Source organism: Chenopodium quinoa, unplaced genomic scaffold (genome assembly GCF_001683475.1).
Source record: "Chenopodium quinoa cultivar QQ74 unplaced genomic scaffold, ASM168347v1, whole genome shotgun sequence".
Lineage (NCBI taxonomy): Eukaryota > Viridiplantae > Streptophyta > Magnoliopsida > Caryophyllales > Amaranthaceae > Chenopodium > Chenopodium quinoa.
The window spans coordinates 3,226,124-3,243,682 of NW_018743937.1; the positions used below are offsets into that span (position 1 = coordinate 3,226,124).

At 33.4% G+C, this 17,559-nt stretch overlaps 1 protein-coding gene and 1 long non-coding RNA gene across 3 annotated transcripts; both read left to right on the forward strand.

The window, feature by feature from the left end:
* The first annotated feature begins 1,045 nt into the window (after window positions 1-1,045).
* Window positions 1,046-16,679, forward strand: LOC110688731 (lariat debranching enzyme-like). Of its 2 annotated transcripts, none has more exons than XM_021865493.1 (9): window positions 1,046-1,413; window positions 2,234-2,391; window positions 3,833-3,954; window positions 4,153-4,346; window positions 4,808-5,014; window positions 5,094-5,212; window positions 5,308-5,453; window positions 5,963-6,079; window positions 15,838-16,679. In XM_021865493.1, exons 1-9 carry the CDS (start codon window positions 1,291-1,293, stop codon window positions 15,921-15,923), a joined length of 1,272 nt encoding a protein of 423 aa, XP_021721185.1. In that variant the 5' UTR covers window positions 1,046-1,290; the 3' UTR covers window positions 15,924-16,679. The 2 variants fall into 2 exon arrangements, with proteins under 2 accessions (XP_021721185.1, XP_021721186.1); XM_021865494.1 differs by having other exon boundaries at window positions 1,053-1,413; window positions 4,832-5,014; window positions 15,838-16,677.
* Window positions 16,680-16,722: 43 nt separating this feature from the next.
* LOC110688790 lies at window positions 16,723-17,329 on the forward strand. The gene is made up of 2 exons (XR_002504670.1): window positions 16,723-16,894; window positions 16,979-17,329. It is a non-coding gene; the product is annotated as an uncharacterized LOC110688790 (long non-coding RNA).
* Window positions 17,330-17,559: the final 230 nt, after the last annotated feature.

Here is a 17,559-nt window from a genome sequence, read left to right on the forward strand (position 1 = left end):
GGTTTAGAGTGAAGAACCTCGGTTTAGAGGGATAAGCAAGGAAAAGCAGGGGAAGCAAAGCTACCTTGTCTTCTACCGCTGGTCTGCCGCTGCCTTGAAAGGCATGAGAACGAAGAAGATTGACGAGGTGTTGCTGCCCGATTACGGGGTTTCGTTTCCCTGTCGAGCGCAAGCCTTGTGTTCTGGAATTGGTTTTCGCCGCCCAGTAAGGCCACCACCGCCCGATCGGGCGCGAGAATGTCCAGGTTCATCACCTAGATCCGCCTGGTCGGGCAGTCTGCAACCCGGCTGGGCGCAGTTTTCATCGTGATGGTTGACTTGTTTTGTTTGCTTATATATATATGTTACTAAACATATGACAAATAGATGGATGATCTAGAAAAAGTCAGTTTATTCATTTTCTTGAAACCATTTTTTTGCAAACCAACCATCTTCATCATAAATTATCAAAGTTTGGTTACATTAGTTCACAAATATACTACACACTGTTGTGATTGTCTTCGCTATATTTGCTATTAATTTCGTGATACCCGGTGTGTATAATAGGATCGAAGTATTACTTTTGGGAAATTAATCTTGTTCAGGCCTCAAAGTGTTTGATTTGTCCGATTTCGTTGTCATTTTTGTGACCCGGTTAATCAATTTCCCCAATGATGATCGGGTAGGATTCATAATTGAGGTACTTGAAATGTAATGAATGTGAGAGAAGATAATAATAATAATAATAATAATAATAATAATAATAATAATAATAATAATAATAAGTAGTAGTGGGTTTGGGTGGGGACCATGAGAAGAGAGATAATATTTTAATGTAGCTTTTTGCCAAAAAAAAAAGCAACACTTATTTAAACACAGCCGGATTTTGTAAGTGTAACATTTAAAAATCATGGAGAGAGTAGTGGTTTCATTTTGGTGATAGTGACACTTAAAATAGTGGTAGGGATAGACAACAGGGTTTGGTGGCCTACCGGTGGTTCGTTCAGTGGTTTGTTTGGCTGCAACCTGATAGCTCTTTTAGTAGCAAGTTACCAGTCAAAAAGCCCATTCAAAGTTAATGGATACTGAAGGCCGATTTTTTGTTTATAAAAAATCAAGGTTGTAAACTAATACTCTGATTAAGCTAATTTATTTCAAAAAAAACTCTGATTAAGCTAATACAGTCAAATCGCTTGTCGCATTTTGTTTAATTTTACGTGATACGTCAAAAACACCAAAATATACAAATTGACAGACGCAATTGTTGAGTTCAGAAAGAAACCCTAAGCTTCTTTAGACAGACTAAGAAGGATGAAGATAGCAGTGGAAGGATGCATGCATGGTGACCTCGACAACGTCTACAAAACCATTGCCGATTTACAGAGAGAAGAAAACACCAAAATTGACCTTCTCATTTGCTGCGGCGACTTTCAGGTTTTCTTTTTTCTCTCTAATAATTTCTACAATTTTTCCTCATCATCAGTTTAATTTTAGTATTGTTTCTGATTAATTTCGTGATTTGTGAACTTTTAGGGTTATGTTGATTCAGTAGTAGTTGTTCTTAATATCATTTTGTGTTCATAGTTGCTGAATTTACTTGAATATGTTATTTGATTCTATAAAGAAGTACATTGGTAGAATGACTGATATTATTGTGGGATTAAGTGTTGATTTCTGATGTATAGAATTTATGAGTGAATGATGTTGGATCATTACATCAAATTTCTCTTTAATGCCCGTGCTATTTCAATTATGAAATTGGTGTCGATATATGTTTCGAGCAATTAGGGACACAAAATGTTGATATATGATAAGTAATAAATTTTGTAATGGTAAAGTGGTGACTGTGAGCTGGTTAAATCGATTTTTGAAAGTGCCTTAGGGTTTATCTTGTAAGATGCAGATTTTTTTCTCACATTGGAGGATCACTTATTCAGCTCTTGCACACACAAATATCACGAATATTGAAACCTTTTGTGGCTACATTTGGTGGCAATTTGGATGTCGTAAAAAATGTATTTAATATGTTAAGGTTTGTGCAGACCTGTTTTACATTAGATTACATTTTATTTGCATTAGAAGCATTTGCTTTAAGTGTCTAGTAAATTTGGCAGTTTCAAGTCATTGTAGTTTTGTGACGAATGTGTTCTCGTTGTAAATAAACTGTAGAATATGTATAGTGCTGCCTGTTTGTGTGAAAATCTTTAAAATTCATGTTAGACTGATAATTGGCTTGATCTTATCTCTATGACAGGCTGTTAGAAACAAAAAGGATCTTGAAAGTTTAAATGTTAAACCTAAATATAGGCAAATGAACACTTTCTGGAAATACTACTCTGGAGAAGAAGTAGCTCCTGTGCCTACTATTTTTATTGGTGGAAATCATGAAGCTTCCAATTACCTCTGGGAACTGTAAGTAATTTCATGATCCAGCACTTATCCCCAACAAGCTTGGATGTGGATTGTGCATGTTTTTTTACAGTGTGGATCGTGGAATATGCATGTATTTACTTGCATTTTTTTTTTTATATCTTCTGTTTCAAAATAGTTGCTACACTTTTAGTTTTGCACATAGTTTCATACACTAATATTGATCACATGTTATTACTAATTTATTAAAAACAAATGGTATTGATTAGAATGTTGTTGAATTAGTTCCATTGTACAAATTCATGATATCAACCTTTTATACCGCATCCATTCCCTAAGTTCGACTAACTTTTTGTAGGTTTGTGAATCTTGGAAAGTTTGGAAAAAGTGAGGTGGACAAAGTTGAAGAGATTAAGCAAAAGATGGGTGGATTTAAGAACAATAAGATGAGTAAGAGAGTGTGAGTGGAATTGTGTAGATAGTGTGGGGTATGAGGGCTAAAATATTGATAATGGTTTGCCAAAATTGGATTAAAGTATAAGTGAGTAAACTTTTTGAAACACCCTAAATTGGAAAGTGAGTTGAGCTTTTGGTAATGGAAGGAGTATATTTTACTTGTAGATAACTAAAGGCATCTATGGTAAAAGTTGTGTTGGGAAGCATGCTAGTCAAAGTGGTGCATTAATTTATGCAATGGAGGAAACATTAGTGTGGGTTTGGTGCCCTTGATTTTGATCTTGTATAGTCTTTTTAGTTTTTCTAATGATTAATCGATGGTGAATTGTAATGTTATATTTTTCTACAAAATGAATTATTCTATTTCTTAGTTGAGGTGGGGGTGTGGGATCATCAGTGTCTGGAAAGAAGGGTTATGCCTTATTCTTCGCTTAACTTGGTTCTTACCTTTGTGTTTGATTGAGGATAACATGAGATAAAGGAGATAAACAGTAGCAGTTCTCTTCTAAGTTGGATAGTTTGTATGAATGGTATTTTTTGTAAGGGATTTCTGTGTTATTACTTTGTTTGGGAATGTTTCTACCTGATTTTTTTTCCCCTGTTGTATGTTGTCATTTAGCCTCCTTTAGAATGTCTTCTAGGTTGGAGTCCTCTTTTCTCGCGGATTCCATATCTTCTTTGAGCTCAGCTAATTTGAGCACATTCTTGGGATGGTCAATCTAATTTATGATGATCATAATTTCCGATGTGTAGTCAAATATTAAACTTGTCTAAGGTACTTTATATATAGGATATTTTTTATACATAATCGTGCACCTCTTGCTAGAGCTATTTCTAATGTCTAGTCACATGTTAGGTCTTTAAGTATCATATTGCTGATATAGTTAGTGAAATTTACTGAATAGGGGAAAATATGTTAGTTGTATTACCAACCAACATGGGTAGTCAGTTTAATATATGATATTTCATATGCTATCCTGCTATATATACTCTGCAATTTAGAAGAGTGATGTGTATTGTGTTTTAGGTACTACGGTGGATGGGCTGCACCTAACATATTCTTCTTGGGTTTTGCTGGAGTTATCAAGTTTGGCAACATTCGAATTGGTGGATTGTCAGGAATATATAATTTCCGCCATTATAAATTAGGTTGGTCCATTGGCATACATTAGTTTGAGTGGTATTTATATAATGACTTTCTAATTCTTCTTATTACAAACACGTTCATAGTTAAATATTGGTATGACAAATTCACTATCTAAACCTCTCTGCATTTTATAACAGTCATACCTGGTGTTTTTATTTATTATTTTTTAAAAATCATATGTACGCATTATTTATGACCAGGGCATTTTGAAAGACCTCCATACAATGAGAGTGATATCCGATCTATCTACCATGTTCGTGAATATGATGTTCACAAGCTTATGCAAGTTCAGGAGCCAATTGATATATTTCTTTCACATGATTGGCCAGTTGGTATTACTGATTGTGGAAATTGGAGGGAACTTGTCCGGAAGAAGCCTTTTTTTGAAAAAGAGGTAATCTTGACTATGTTACTGAAAATATTTTGTTCGAGAATGGAACATTGTATTCTGCTTTTATTTAGTGCCTAAACTCCTAAAGAACATATAGGGGTTTATCTCTCTCATGACTCATAGGAGTTGAACACCTGTCCACCAACGTCTTTTACTTTTGAATTAGTGCATTGTAGGAGTCTAGCTTATATGCTTGTCAGAATTTAAATTCAATTTTAATACAACTTTAAGCTGAAAATTTTCCCCTGCAAGGTTATGAAACTCACTGTTATAACAACCTATTGAATTAAATATCTGATTAAGTTGAAATCTCATTGCATTATGAGTACAATAATACAAATTAGAAGTTTGATCCTTAAATTTAGTTGCATGATGGCTGAAATCTTTGATGTTATATGTTTCTATCAGCAATGCTTGCAAGTAATTGGGCCATTGTTAATGGCAATATATTCACTGTGACTTAGCTTTGTAAGCAATCAACATGTCAGATTCAGGAGCGAACTCTTGGTAGTAAGCCTGCAGCTAAGCTGCTGGAGAAGTTAAAACCTTCTTATTGGTTTTCGGCTCACCTGCACTGCAAATTTTCTGCCCTTGTCCAGCATGGTGAAGGGGGTTCTATGACAAAATTTCTTGCACTTGACAAGTGCTTGCCTAATCGCAAATTTTTACAGGTATGAAAATGTCATCCCACTTGTCGTCCAATTTATCAACTGCCTGGAATTGCTGATGCTAATTTAAGTTTTGCGTCAGATTATTGAAATTGAATCAGACCCTGGACCGCTCGAAATATGTTATGATGAAGAGTGGCTTGCAATTACCAGGACATTCAATGAAGCCTTCCCCATCACAGCAAGGCCTGCTGATTTCCAGTGTGTTACTTATTCTATTTGTTGATGTTCTTGTTTCTCTTTGATTAACCCTTGACTAACGTATATTTTTTGTTTTTTGTTTTTTCCTGAAAAAGGAGTGTGCAAGTTGACACAGAAGGTTCACGTCAGTGGGTCAGGAGTAAGCTAAACTCAAACACAAGAGGGGTTAAACCCTTTGAGTTTACACGAACAGCTCCATGCCATGATCCCTCTCAATCTGTATTTAACGGTTCCTCAGCAGGTAAACATATAATTTATTGTGTATAGAGCTTAGCAATTTTGGTTTTCAGGATATTTTCCAATTTAAAGAGTCTACAACAAGCAATTTTCATATGCTAGAAATACATCCTGCTTCTCTTGTTGAAAGTTGATTCTGTCATTAGTTGCATCATACACATGATGTTAATGTTTTTTGTATGAATATTCTAGATGCTCAAATAATCAAATAGCTCCTCATTGTGGGCTTTTGTGGTAAATCCATGAATATGGCAATAATTGGTGTTTGTTAGAAGCTCTGCAAATCTTATTTCTTTTTTAACTCTTATTTTATGTGTATCATGATGGTTAAGGGATCATATTCTATATTGTTCTTCTGACTATTTCAGTGCTCTTTTGTTCATATGAAATGTTTGTGCCCTTTTTCTCCCCATACTTGAACAATAGCTACTCGTTCTTTTATGCTTTATTACTCAAGACGGGGGTTAAATGCTGTAAGTTGGTCTTTGATGGTCATTGAAATTTTGATTACAGAACATTATCGAAATCCTCAGACAGAGGCACTCTTGAAGTTACTTGAGCTACCATATCTTCTTGACAACTCTATTGCTTCCCGTGAGATGAGTAGTTACTCTCCTTCAATATCCAAAGGTGACTCTCATGTGACTATACATACCACAGCACATAATTCCTATTATATTTGAGTTCTTGGTTTGATATTATTTAAATTCAGATTTTTCTACAATATCATTTGACATTTTACATGTAAACTTTAATATATGAGATATAAGAATGAAAGAAAAGAATGACAAAATCTAAAAGTCACAAGGTTCTTTTGATAAACTATGTTGTCTTCTTGGGTAAGGTTGTACGATTATGGTTTATGACTCTATGTATATGATTCATCGTGGCTGAATTTTTTGGATGCAAGGACTAATCTTACACTATAAGTTCATCAAAATAAATATAACCCTGGCTTTTAAATTTCATAATCGAACATCTTCTTTTGTAATCTTCTATCTATCTTACAAGGTTTTGCAAGGTCATTGTTGGAAACAAACAAAATCTCAATCAAGTCAAATTTATACTCCTAATCACTAAATACCTTAGTATTACGACAACTTAGTGATTGAGGGATTAGGATCAGATTTTTATAGATTAGTCTCATGTAGATGAATACATGATCGTGCAAAGACTAAACGTAGTAGAGACTTGACTTTTTTACATGGCTTTTGGCTTATATGTTTGGTGAAACAAAAAAAAAAAAAAAAAGGTAATTGGCTTTTTAAAAGCCAGCTTTTCTGCCAAAAGGCAAAAGTTTTTCGAGTTGGCTTTTGGGCTTTTCATCTTTAAAATTACTTTTATGTCCTTACTGTTCACTAACAATTAACAATTAATAGTTAACACTTAAGAATTAGCGATTAACAATTAGTAATTAACAATTAATAATTAGTTAATTAGTGAACAATTAGTTATTAATAACTAATAATTATTAATTAGTACGGATTAATAAAAATATAAGAAATAAACTAATTAATTGAATAATTGATATTTCATTACTAAATTTTAATTATTTATTAATAATTATATAATAATTGTTTATGTTTAATACTCCCTATTGATCATTATAAAATAATAAATTTACAGCAATAATTGTTTTATAAATAATCATTAATAATTTTAATTTATATTACTTGATTGATAAATAATTAATAAATAAGTATGCGTTGCTGATTAGTATTTTATATTTAGTTAAAAATACTCGTAATAAATGAATTAAAAATACTCGTAATAGATGGATTAAAAATATTCGTAATAGATGAATAAATACACATAATATTGTCTTTCAAGATCATTTTGCATTGTTACAACCAATAGTCAAACAGCCCATGCTAATAGTCAGTGAGCTAACAACCAATAACCAATTGCAAAACAAGTCTAATAGTTAATACTATCGACTAAAGCTTAATCTCTACTCTATCCTTCCCCTTTTCCTATTCCATTTCGACATGTTTGCCAATGCACATTATTAATTATTAATATCCCTAAAAGTTTGATATTTTAAAAATGTCTATTGAGAAGAATCAAATAAGACCCTATCCCACATGATTTTTTTTTTCTTATATATTGCAAAGAAATTAAAAGATTCTCTTTACTTGTAAATATTGTATATAGATTACAATCTTTAGGGAAAGATGGAGTGCTACATAATCCTAATTAGTATGCAAATAATTTCACTCAACTCACACATGTCCATGCCTTACAAAGCTTAAAACACTTCACAAATAATGCAATATTGGCTAGCTACTCTATTGAATATCACATATAATCCGACATTAATCAATTTAATTCCAAATTCAAAGCTTAACATCACAAGCAATTTCAAGTAACGGTAGAATCTACTCCATATGCGTTGTAAAAAGCATGGAATGGAACTGGGAAGATCAAAATTTGAAATTGAATTGAAGTTTAAGCATGATATTTTGTGAATTAAACTTAATTAAGAAGAATTAAAGAGAGAGTAAAGAAAATTATTGAAAGTGGCATGTTTTCTCTCTTGATTCGTTTAATCTGATTTCTTTTATTTTGGATAAATCATAGATGTGTCTCTCAAGCTTACTACTAAATAAAAGTTATCTAAGTAATGCCTCCTTGTATATAAAGAAATATGATCGCGTAGCGAGCGAGCCAAGTCATGGTCGTAACAGTGATAATTCCCTTACTACCCCTGTTTGATCATAAATGAGATTGTTTTATCCTAAATAAATCATACTTGATACGTATTTCTTTTTAGGAAGCTTATTTTTAGATGACACATTTTCTTTTTGGGTAAGTTTTATACCTTACATTTACTAGTGTATCCCACTTGCTTTATTATTCTCTCTCCTCTCCTAAATATGTGTGCCTAAATTAAACACGCCAACTATTAGAAACAAGGAAAGTATCTATTTAACAACATTTAAATGGTATCATTTTTTTTTATTATAATTCGTAAAAAATCCGTGGTCAAAGTTGATATTTCTACTATTCCAAATTAATTGACATGTTTCATTTTTGCACAAAAAGTAAGGAAAAGTAAGAAAGGAAAGCAAATGAAAAAAATCCCCTTACCTATCCTTACCCTTTACCCAACCCACCTACATGTTGCTCGACGAGTTGAGCCCAGTGCTACACCGCAACCTCCTCCACCTCCGTTAACTTCTTAGGCACCTACCATCTAAGTGGACACCAATGGATCTACCTAAAACCACCTGGCTTCAAATATTTTGGATTTTAGTAGTCTTAATTTCCCCGGGTTTGAATCTGGTGGAATCCGTGGCCTATTTCGCTCAATGAAGAGAAAGGAGAGTTAGCTTAAAATCTCAGGTTAATCACCTCATTTCCTTCCAATTTTCCCCCGTTCTCAGATTTGTGTACCGCAACAATGGAGAAGCTCTTTGGTATCGACGGATTTAACAACCAAAGGTGAGACTTTGAGAGCTTGGTAGTTGGGTTTGTGTTTTGAAATTGGGTGTCTTATAGGAAGAGAGGAGAGAAATGAAGTGATGGTGGTTTTTGTGATGGTGGAGGTGGAGTGGGGAAGATGATAATGGAGGAGTGAGTATTTACTGGGTCTCTTATGGTAAAGATAAGGGAGAGAAGAGTGAAGGGAGGAGCTAGAGATGAGTTTAGAGAAATTAGTATGGGTTAATATAATGTATAAAAATTTCTTAAAGTAGAAATGTGTCAACTAAAAAGAAACTTTCCATAAAGGAATATGCGTATGAATAGTGAAAAAATTTAAGGGGTCGTTTGGTTGGATCATTTAGAATGAGCTAGAATGGAGTTAGAATCCATTCTATGTAGTTTTTTGTTTGGTTGAGTTTTATAATGATGGAATCTCATATCCAAGGGGTTCTAACTCTCTCTCATATCCTGGAATCTCATACTCACATCTTCCCTAAGATTCACAATCCATTCTTTTAATGAAGTATAGAATGCATTCCTTCAATAAAACTAAACAGCTTTGGACAAGTATGAGTTTTAGAATTCATACCTCTTTAATATAAGATTCCTTACCAAACCATTCCAATTTGATGAACCAAACACCCCCTAAGTGTGTCATTTAGTATGAAATGGAGGGAGTACTTTATAAACAATTTCCTTAAAAAATATTTTGGAGAATTACTAGAATTTTACTTCCCCCATGATAACGTTAAAGATTTTACAAAAGTTAACGCAGCTTAAACTAACTTTCAAAAACCAAATTAAAATCCAAAACTAATTTAAATAATTATATTACAAGTTGGAGCCCATGGCCCTAATCAAACCAAACCAACATTCTAAATATCTTAAAACCAAACATGCATTGAAACCGTAACCTAAACACAAAATCAACATAAATAATATTTAAATTTAAATAGTTCTCATCACTCATCTCCAAGCATCCTCATAATTAACGTTATGTGGAGATTCTTTACACGTTTTGCATCAAGTTAAGGAAGAGTGATGAGGTTTATTTGATTTATGTATCTTTTTCCAAGCTATTTATGATGATTTCCTTTGTTTGGACTATTTTTTTATTGGAAAATTTGATTTAAATAATCCAACCTTTGACGTATTTATTTTTAATAATCCAACCTTTTAATTATTCTATAATAATCCAAGCTTTGGGGGGTGTCTTAGATTATCAGGCCTAGCAGGTCACTTAACATAATATTGCAAGTCGTCTTCCACGTGTCGGATTGTCATTTGTCCAATAAATATTTTTATTTATTTTTTTAAAAAAAATTAAATTAAAAAAAAAATCCCTTTTTTTTTCCTCCTCCTTCCCTTCAAACCTCCATGACAGCACCACCACCACCGCAACCCCTCCAAAAATCGACCACCACCACTCCCACCCCTCCAAAATCCGATCACCATTCACCACCACTCCTTTCCCTCCAAAATCCGACCACCACCACGCACGACACCATCCCTCCCCTTCAAAATCCGACCACCCACAGTCGGTCCCTCCAATTGCCGAACACCCCACCTCCTTCCTTCTCCTCCATAATTCCCGGCAGCTCATTCCTTCCTCTTTCCTTCCTTTCTCTTTCCTTCCTCACTCCTTCATCTATCTTTCCCTTCACTCTCTATTAATTTCGATCCCCTCCACCCACGACTGTCCACGCACCGCCAACCTCCCTTTATCATCCGCAATTTCTCTCTCTTCATTCTCAATTTCTGGCCACCGCCTACCCCCAATCGACACCGATTTCTCAGCTCGCCCCCTAGAATAACATAACCCTTTTTCGATTTCTAGATTTTCGGTGTTTTAGGTTTTGGGTTTTAGGGAATTGGGGTGGTTTTGAGGGAAGTCGGTAACTGGCCAAGGGAGTGGGTATTGGGGTGGATTTCGAGGGGCACCAGCTGTGCTGGGGTGAGGGGAGGGTCGGCAGGGGGGTAGAGGTGGCGGTGATCGGAAACTGGAAAAGAGAGTGGGAAGGGCGGCAGAGAGGTGGGTGCTGGTGCTGCTGGTTTTACCTTTTTTTTTTTTTGCCAAAAAAATTTAAAATGAAAAAAAAAAAATTACCTGAGAAACAGGTTGCAGGTCACCTTGGCCTAATAATATAAGATACCCCTCAAAGCTTGGATTATTGTGGAATAATCAAAAGGTTGGATTATTAAAAATAAATACGTTAAAGGTTGGATTATTTAAATCAAATTTTCCTTTTTTATTTGCATTTGGTTTTTGGTGATTTTAAATACTACCTCCGTTGCTTTTTAGTTGACACGTATTTCTTTTTAGGGTTTTTTTTTTAGTTGACACGTTTCCTTTTAGGGTAAATTTTTTTACCTTGCATTTACAAGCTACCCCACTTGCTTTTTCATTCTCTCTCACTCTCTCTCCTCTCCTTAATATATGTGCCTAAATCAAACACGTCAACTAAATAGAAACGGAGGAAGTATATATTTGTGGTTAAATGTTAAATTATACTTTCTCCATTCTTTATTACTTGACCCGCTTTGACTTTTACACTATTCACTACCCTTTCATTGACCGTCTTTTGTGAATAATATGTAAGGAAAAATATATTCATGTATGATCTTTTTGGATTCGTCTCAATAAGTAGTATCATAATATATAATTTTTACTGATGTAGAACTTAAGTTATTGATCGTTGAAGTTTTGCATTCACAAGCGTGATAAAAGAAACAGGTCAAGTAAAAAAGAACAGAGGAAGTAATTAATTTTGAATTATTAACTGAATAACAAATAATTGTTTGGTATATTTAGGTAAGTGCTCTATGTTTTATTGCTTTTATTAGGATGTCATAAGAAAGGAAAGAAAAGGACATATGAGTTAAAATATATTTCTCCTATGTGCATGATATTTTGGTGGTGTTGAAGTGATTAGTTTTGATGAAGTGAATTATTGAAAGTATGTTTAAATATTTAATTGTGATTTGGTTATATGTGAAATTGTGAACATTTTTATGAGTTGCAAGATTGTATGATTGAACATTGAACTTAAATTTTATCAAGAATTGCATTTTATTGTTGTGGTCTTGTGGAAGGGTTTTTAGGAGTGAGCTTAACCTGGTTTCTTGTACGATGCTTATTAACTTGACAAATAATGACACCGAGAAAACTCCAGAGAATTTAGATTGAAAATGTTTAATGATTGTTAATAAATTTCATTTACATTACATTCATAGAGTTACATTCATAGAGTTACATTACATTGAACTTAAAGAGAATTTAGATTGAAAACTCCAAATTGGTACTTTTGATTTCCAACCTTTACGATTCCCTTATTTCCAAAAACTACCTACCTTTGCTCTTCCTTCCTGGTTTATATTTACGTAATTGCGATGATCTCGCCTTTCTTTATATCTCCAAAAGCAATGTTTAGTGGAAACAATCTAGATTTTGGAACAACCACTATAGAGTACCAAGTGTTGTTCCTTGACTTCCCTCTTGTAACAACCTGTAAGAAATTTGTGTTTCTTTTAGGTTTTTTTTTATTTTTTTTAATTTTTTTATCTTCACTAGCTTTTCTAACGTACATTTATTTAATTGTATTTACGTTTGTTGTATTTGCTTGTTCTTTTTGGAGCTAGCTTCATTCAATATTACCATAAAAAGAATAAACCTTGCTACTAGGTAAATCCACATATTTGATCTTTTTGGGACTACTTTTTATTAATGGAAAGAAACTAAACCTTGGTCTTTTAGCTTTTGTGCATTGTGAATCCACTTAGGATTAGCTCTAGGTATCACTTGTTTGCTTGTATTGGCTAAAACGAGTTCCATTTCTAACTTTTTCTTTTGTTCCTTACAATAATAATATCATTATTCAATTTCTACATAATTAAAAATTTCTCATATTAGTCTCAATTAAGCGTGACATTTTCATTTTTAACATGTTTTAAAGAATCTTTGAGCATATCTAATCATTTCTAACATCTCAAAACACGTGTATTGTTCTAATTAGTAACTTGGTCTTTGTTAAGCTCAAAAGCTTTGTCACTTTGTTCCTAAGGGGGCGTTTGCTACAGGGTGTTCATCAAAGGGTAGGATTAATTCCCTTTGATGTTGTTTGTTAGGTTTAAATTGCCATTCCCTTTACCCTATATTCTTTTCCACTTTGGCCCTAAGTTCTCTAAGTTGATTCCCACAATCCCCTAGGTTTTTTTTACTACCTTTCCCCACAACCACTATCAAACTATCTCTCCCACTACAGCAGTTACCAATTATAATCAACAACCGGCACCCACCCGTTGACCTCCAATACATTGTCCTCTAATTTTTCATCAACATCATCCCCGATATCTCCCTCTCACTCTATTTTCTTGTTACCCTTTTTTGAATTTTTGGAGGTGTTGGTGGAATGGAGGCAAAGATGGGGTGGAGCCATGGAGGCAATACAACGACATTTTTTTTTTATTTATTTATCTATTTTTTATTTTTTATTTTTGTTTTTACTCTTATGTACAAACGAAGAACATATGAAACTAGGGTGATACTCATTCCTTTTCCCTATTTCTCTTTCTTAATGTCATTCCCCTTACCCTATGCAAACCAAATGCCCATAAGATTTCTATATCATCCAATTTTTCTAATAACAATGCAATTAATTTATTTATAGACAAGGCACGAAGAGTTTTGTGACTTACCTCATTTGATGAAGTTGCTAAGATCTATCAATATTTGCCATGAGACCCATGTTTGTAACTTCCTCATTATGTTCCCCTCATCATCAATCACCCCTAACTTCTATCATTGCCTTATGATAATCAAATTTGGCCATATTAGGCTTGTATCTTTCTTTTGGTTAATCCTTACTTTTGCCTTATTTTCTCATTGCGTGCAGTCATGAATGAGATAAAACAACTTGTTCCAAATATAGCACTTATTACGTTCCTTTTGTTCCAATAAACTTATAAACCCCTAAAACACTTGCATAAAGCCTAAAAGTAAATTCATTCTCTTTAGTCTCCATGAATACTTTCAAGAAGCTTCAACTCTGTAGCTTTAATATCCATTCCAAATCTGGAACTTTATGCCCTATCTTATAGGAACTTGTATATAGGCTTCTATAGGAATATCACATTAGAACTTCGATATTTGCTGCACTTAGTACTCTGCAAAGTGTTTTTAGCCAATAGGACCTTCTCTACTCTGAACTTGTTCCTAAAAACTTGCATACTTAACAAATGTTTTCTCCGTATTAACTAGCAAGGGAAGATGGTTTGTTATCATTAAAACTAGCAAAGGCAACACATTTCTTAAAAAGAATGGCTTAGAAAACTCCCTTGCAATATTGATGATTTTGAATTTTGAGGTTCCCTACTCCCTGAGATAGTTTGAACTATAGAAGTTGTGGGTGGAAAATGGCATCTACTTTGGAAGGCTATGTCATTTATCTAGTTTTATTAGTTGTGCTCCTTTTATTTTAACTCTTATCAATGCATAGTTTTCAATCATTAATATATTTTAATATCAACAATTGAAAACATAAAAAATCACAATATCTTGAAAGTATGTGGAGAGCTGCATCTAACAAGCTCCCATATGACTTTTTTTTTTCTTATGTATAAATCAACAACAATAGTGTCTGTAAGTAGAATGTGTGAATATTGTAAAAGTCAAATGGGTGCAACTAAAAAATTTAAATAAAACAAAGGATTGTTTTCAATTTCAAATGTCTAATAAATTTGAGCAGTGATGCTCCGACTGATCATTTTGCCTCAACATTTCCTGTCTGGGGTGCAGACACATAATACAACCATACCTGGCAATATGGAAATCAACACGGCAGCTGGTGGCAAGTCCAAAATGAACTCAATCCATGTAGATTTTTCTTCTGTTTCCTTATTCTTCTGTTCAACTCTACCGAACAAAATTAAACAGTAATTGTAGAAAGTGAATAATCATAAAAAAAAAAATTCCGTGTCTCTGTGAATTTGAGATTTGGTTTCTTTTACGATGTACCATGACTCCTTGGCATCATAGAAGCTGAGACCTGAGAGACTTTTGTTTAAGGTAATGGTTGTGGAGTAACAAGGATGTGAGTTCGAATCTAGTCCTCAGACCTATGAATGCCTTAAGCTTTAACTCTAAATCATTTAAGGGTTGGATTTGGACTTTGGAAGTTCCCTTTCACAGATGGTTATTCAATCCTTTCTTGTATGGTTGCTTGATTTTTTCACATCACTTAAATCTATAAAGTATTTAATGTCCATTTCAATCAATCAATCAAAGCCTTAATCCCATAAGTGTGGTCGGCTACATGAACCAAATCAATTAATTATTTAACTCCCTCCAACTTATGCATGGGATTAATCCTTATGAGATTTGCAGCCATAAGCTTTAATCACTCCTGCAAATCTCATTTGGAGATCAATTATCTAAAGAAGGCACATCCTTCTTGCTAATTTGCATTGATAATTTGCATTTTTGGAGAAAATACATAATTATACTTGATGTCTTTTTTCATTTTTTGTCTTGATATTGTGGAGATTTGGTAATCATAAGTACTTTATTAGTTTGCATTGTGGATATTACCTTTCTATGATGTAGTTTTGAAATATTAGCTTCCATATGGGACGCTTGGCTTGTATGGTCGTCGGTCTTGTGATCGAAGGTGAATGGGTTATATCACCTTTTTTTTTTTTTTTTTTTTTTTTTTGGGCCTATACCTTTGGTCCTTTGGGACGGAATTGTGATTCTTAGCCCTTAGGTCACCTGATTTTACAGGTTTTTTTTTAATTCCAATGTGATTGTCAGTTTGGCACACCTCTTGTATAGTTGATTTTTGCTGGAGGACAATTAGTTTTGTGCTTTTTTTTTTTTTTTTGACGGGTAGTTTTGTGCTTCCTATTGCAGTTATTTGCAGATTTTTTTCCCCCCTTCTAATTGCAGTTTTGTTGTTTTTATATAGGCGCTTATTCTATTGATGATGAAGATATTCCTATTGATGATGTGGATGAATTAGAGGAGTTGGCTGGTGCTGCTGATGAAGAATAAGTGTTTCAAAAGACATGAAGGCGAGTAAGAATCCAATATGCTTGTAATTAGGTGCTTATGAACTCAACTTAGCTCTTTATTTTCAAGCAATGATTTGAGCATGTCAAATGGAAGTGAGATTTTCTCTCTTGGAGAAACATGTTTCTGACTCACATGTGGATCATCAAGTAATTGCCTGCAATACATTAGCATTAGAAGTCTAGGTGATTATATCTTAGTAACAAGTTGGCTAATCTTGATTTCATCTTGTTTATTTTGCTTTCCCCGTCACTCAACTATGTAACCTAACGATTACCGAAGACACTTGTCCTATATTAATTTATAGTGGTGAAGTTAATTTAGTCAAAAAAATGTTTATAGTGGTGCTCACTGAGAAATTGATTTTGTCATCATGCTTACGACTTTTAATATACATCTTGGCCAACCTAAATATTTTCTTATCCTGCTTTGTGTTAATCGTGTATGATTATATGGCTGTTCTGATAAATTAATTTGTGATATCTTTGAAAGTCCAAGCTTTAATCAAATGCTATTTTGACATACAAGTACTTGAAGAATAAAGATTAAGCTCGTAGTTAATCCCTTTTTTTTATTGTTTAACATGCTAGATATCTAATAGCAACTCATCTAGCTGCCCCATTCTTTAACTTTTTTGGTATAGATGGTGGAAAGTGGAAACTCAGGAAGTCAGGAGTTACTATGATGTTAATTCTCATTTATTTGTTCTGTTATTCTAATTTAGTCCTCTTTTTTTTTTTTTTTTTTTTTTTTTTTTTTTTTTTTTTTTTTTTTTTTTTTCTGTTATTCCTTTGCTTCACCTTCCATTTTCCATGCAGAAATTGCATCTGCTGTCTTAACATTTACGAATATTGTTACCTATAGTAAATCATGATGATGCAACACAATTGTTGAGTTGTCAACATTATCAGCCCGTAGACTTTCTGAAGAGGCCTTTGCGAAACTATAATATGGTAATTTTAACCATTTCTTTACTGGAAGTAAATCTTAACATAATGATCGCTCTCTTAAGTTCTCTTAATTACACTTTGTTGTAGACGCTGGTATATACTTGTGAGCTTGGGTAGCTTTCATCATCGAAAGGATTTGTTGAGACTCTGGGAACGAACAGGAAGCCTTGTGACTTGAGTTTGCATAATTGCATGTAACAATAAGTAATTTCTTGTGATTCTAATCACTGTTGAGAAAAATGTACAGAAGAAGCATTAGGCTAAGTGCAATTGCCAAATTACGTTGGCAGTTTCTTAGACTATTTCATATTGGCAATTGGTAAGGTGTCAGTAGTGTAGGTCTTGAATTAGTGACCTCAAAAGTATACTAATGTAGACAGACGTTACGTTTGTTTAACATTTGTCAATTCAACTACTACTACTACCTTTGTTTCATATTATTTGCATCATTTGTCAAAAAAAGAATGTTTCATATTATTTACCACAAATGTTTTCTTTATAAAGTGTCATTTTTCTCTATTTCTCTCCTTATAACATGCATCTTTGTCTTTCTGTTTGCATTTAACTTTTACAAACAAAATTTTGGAATATCCCTTTAAAATTGCAAATAATAAAAAGTGGAGGTAGTAATTAAACTGATCAACAAAAGACATTATGATTACATGTTT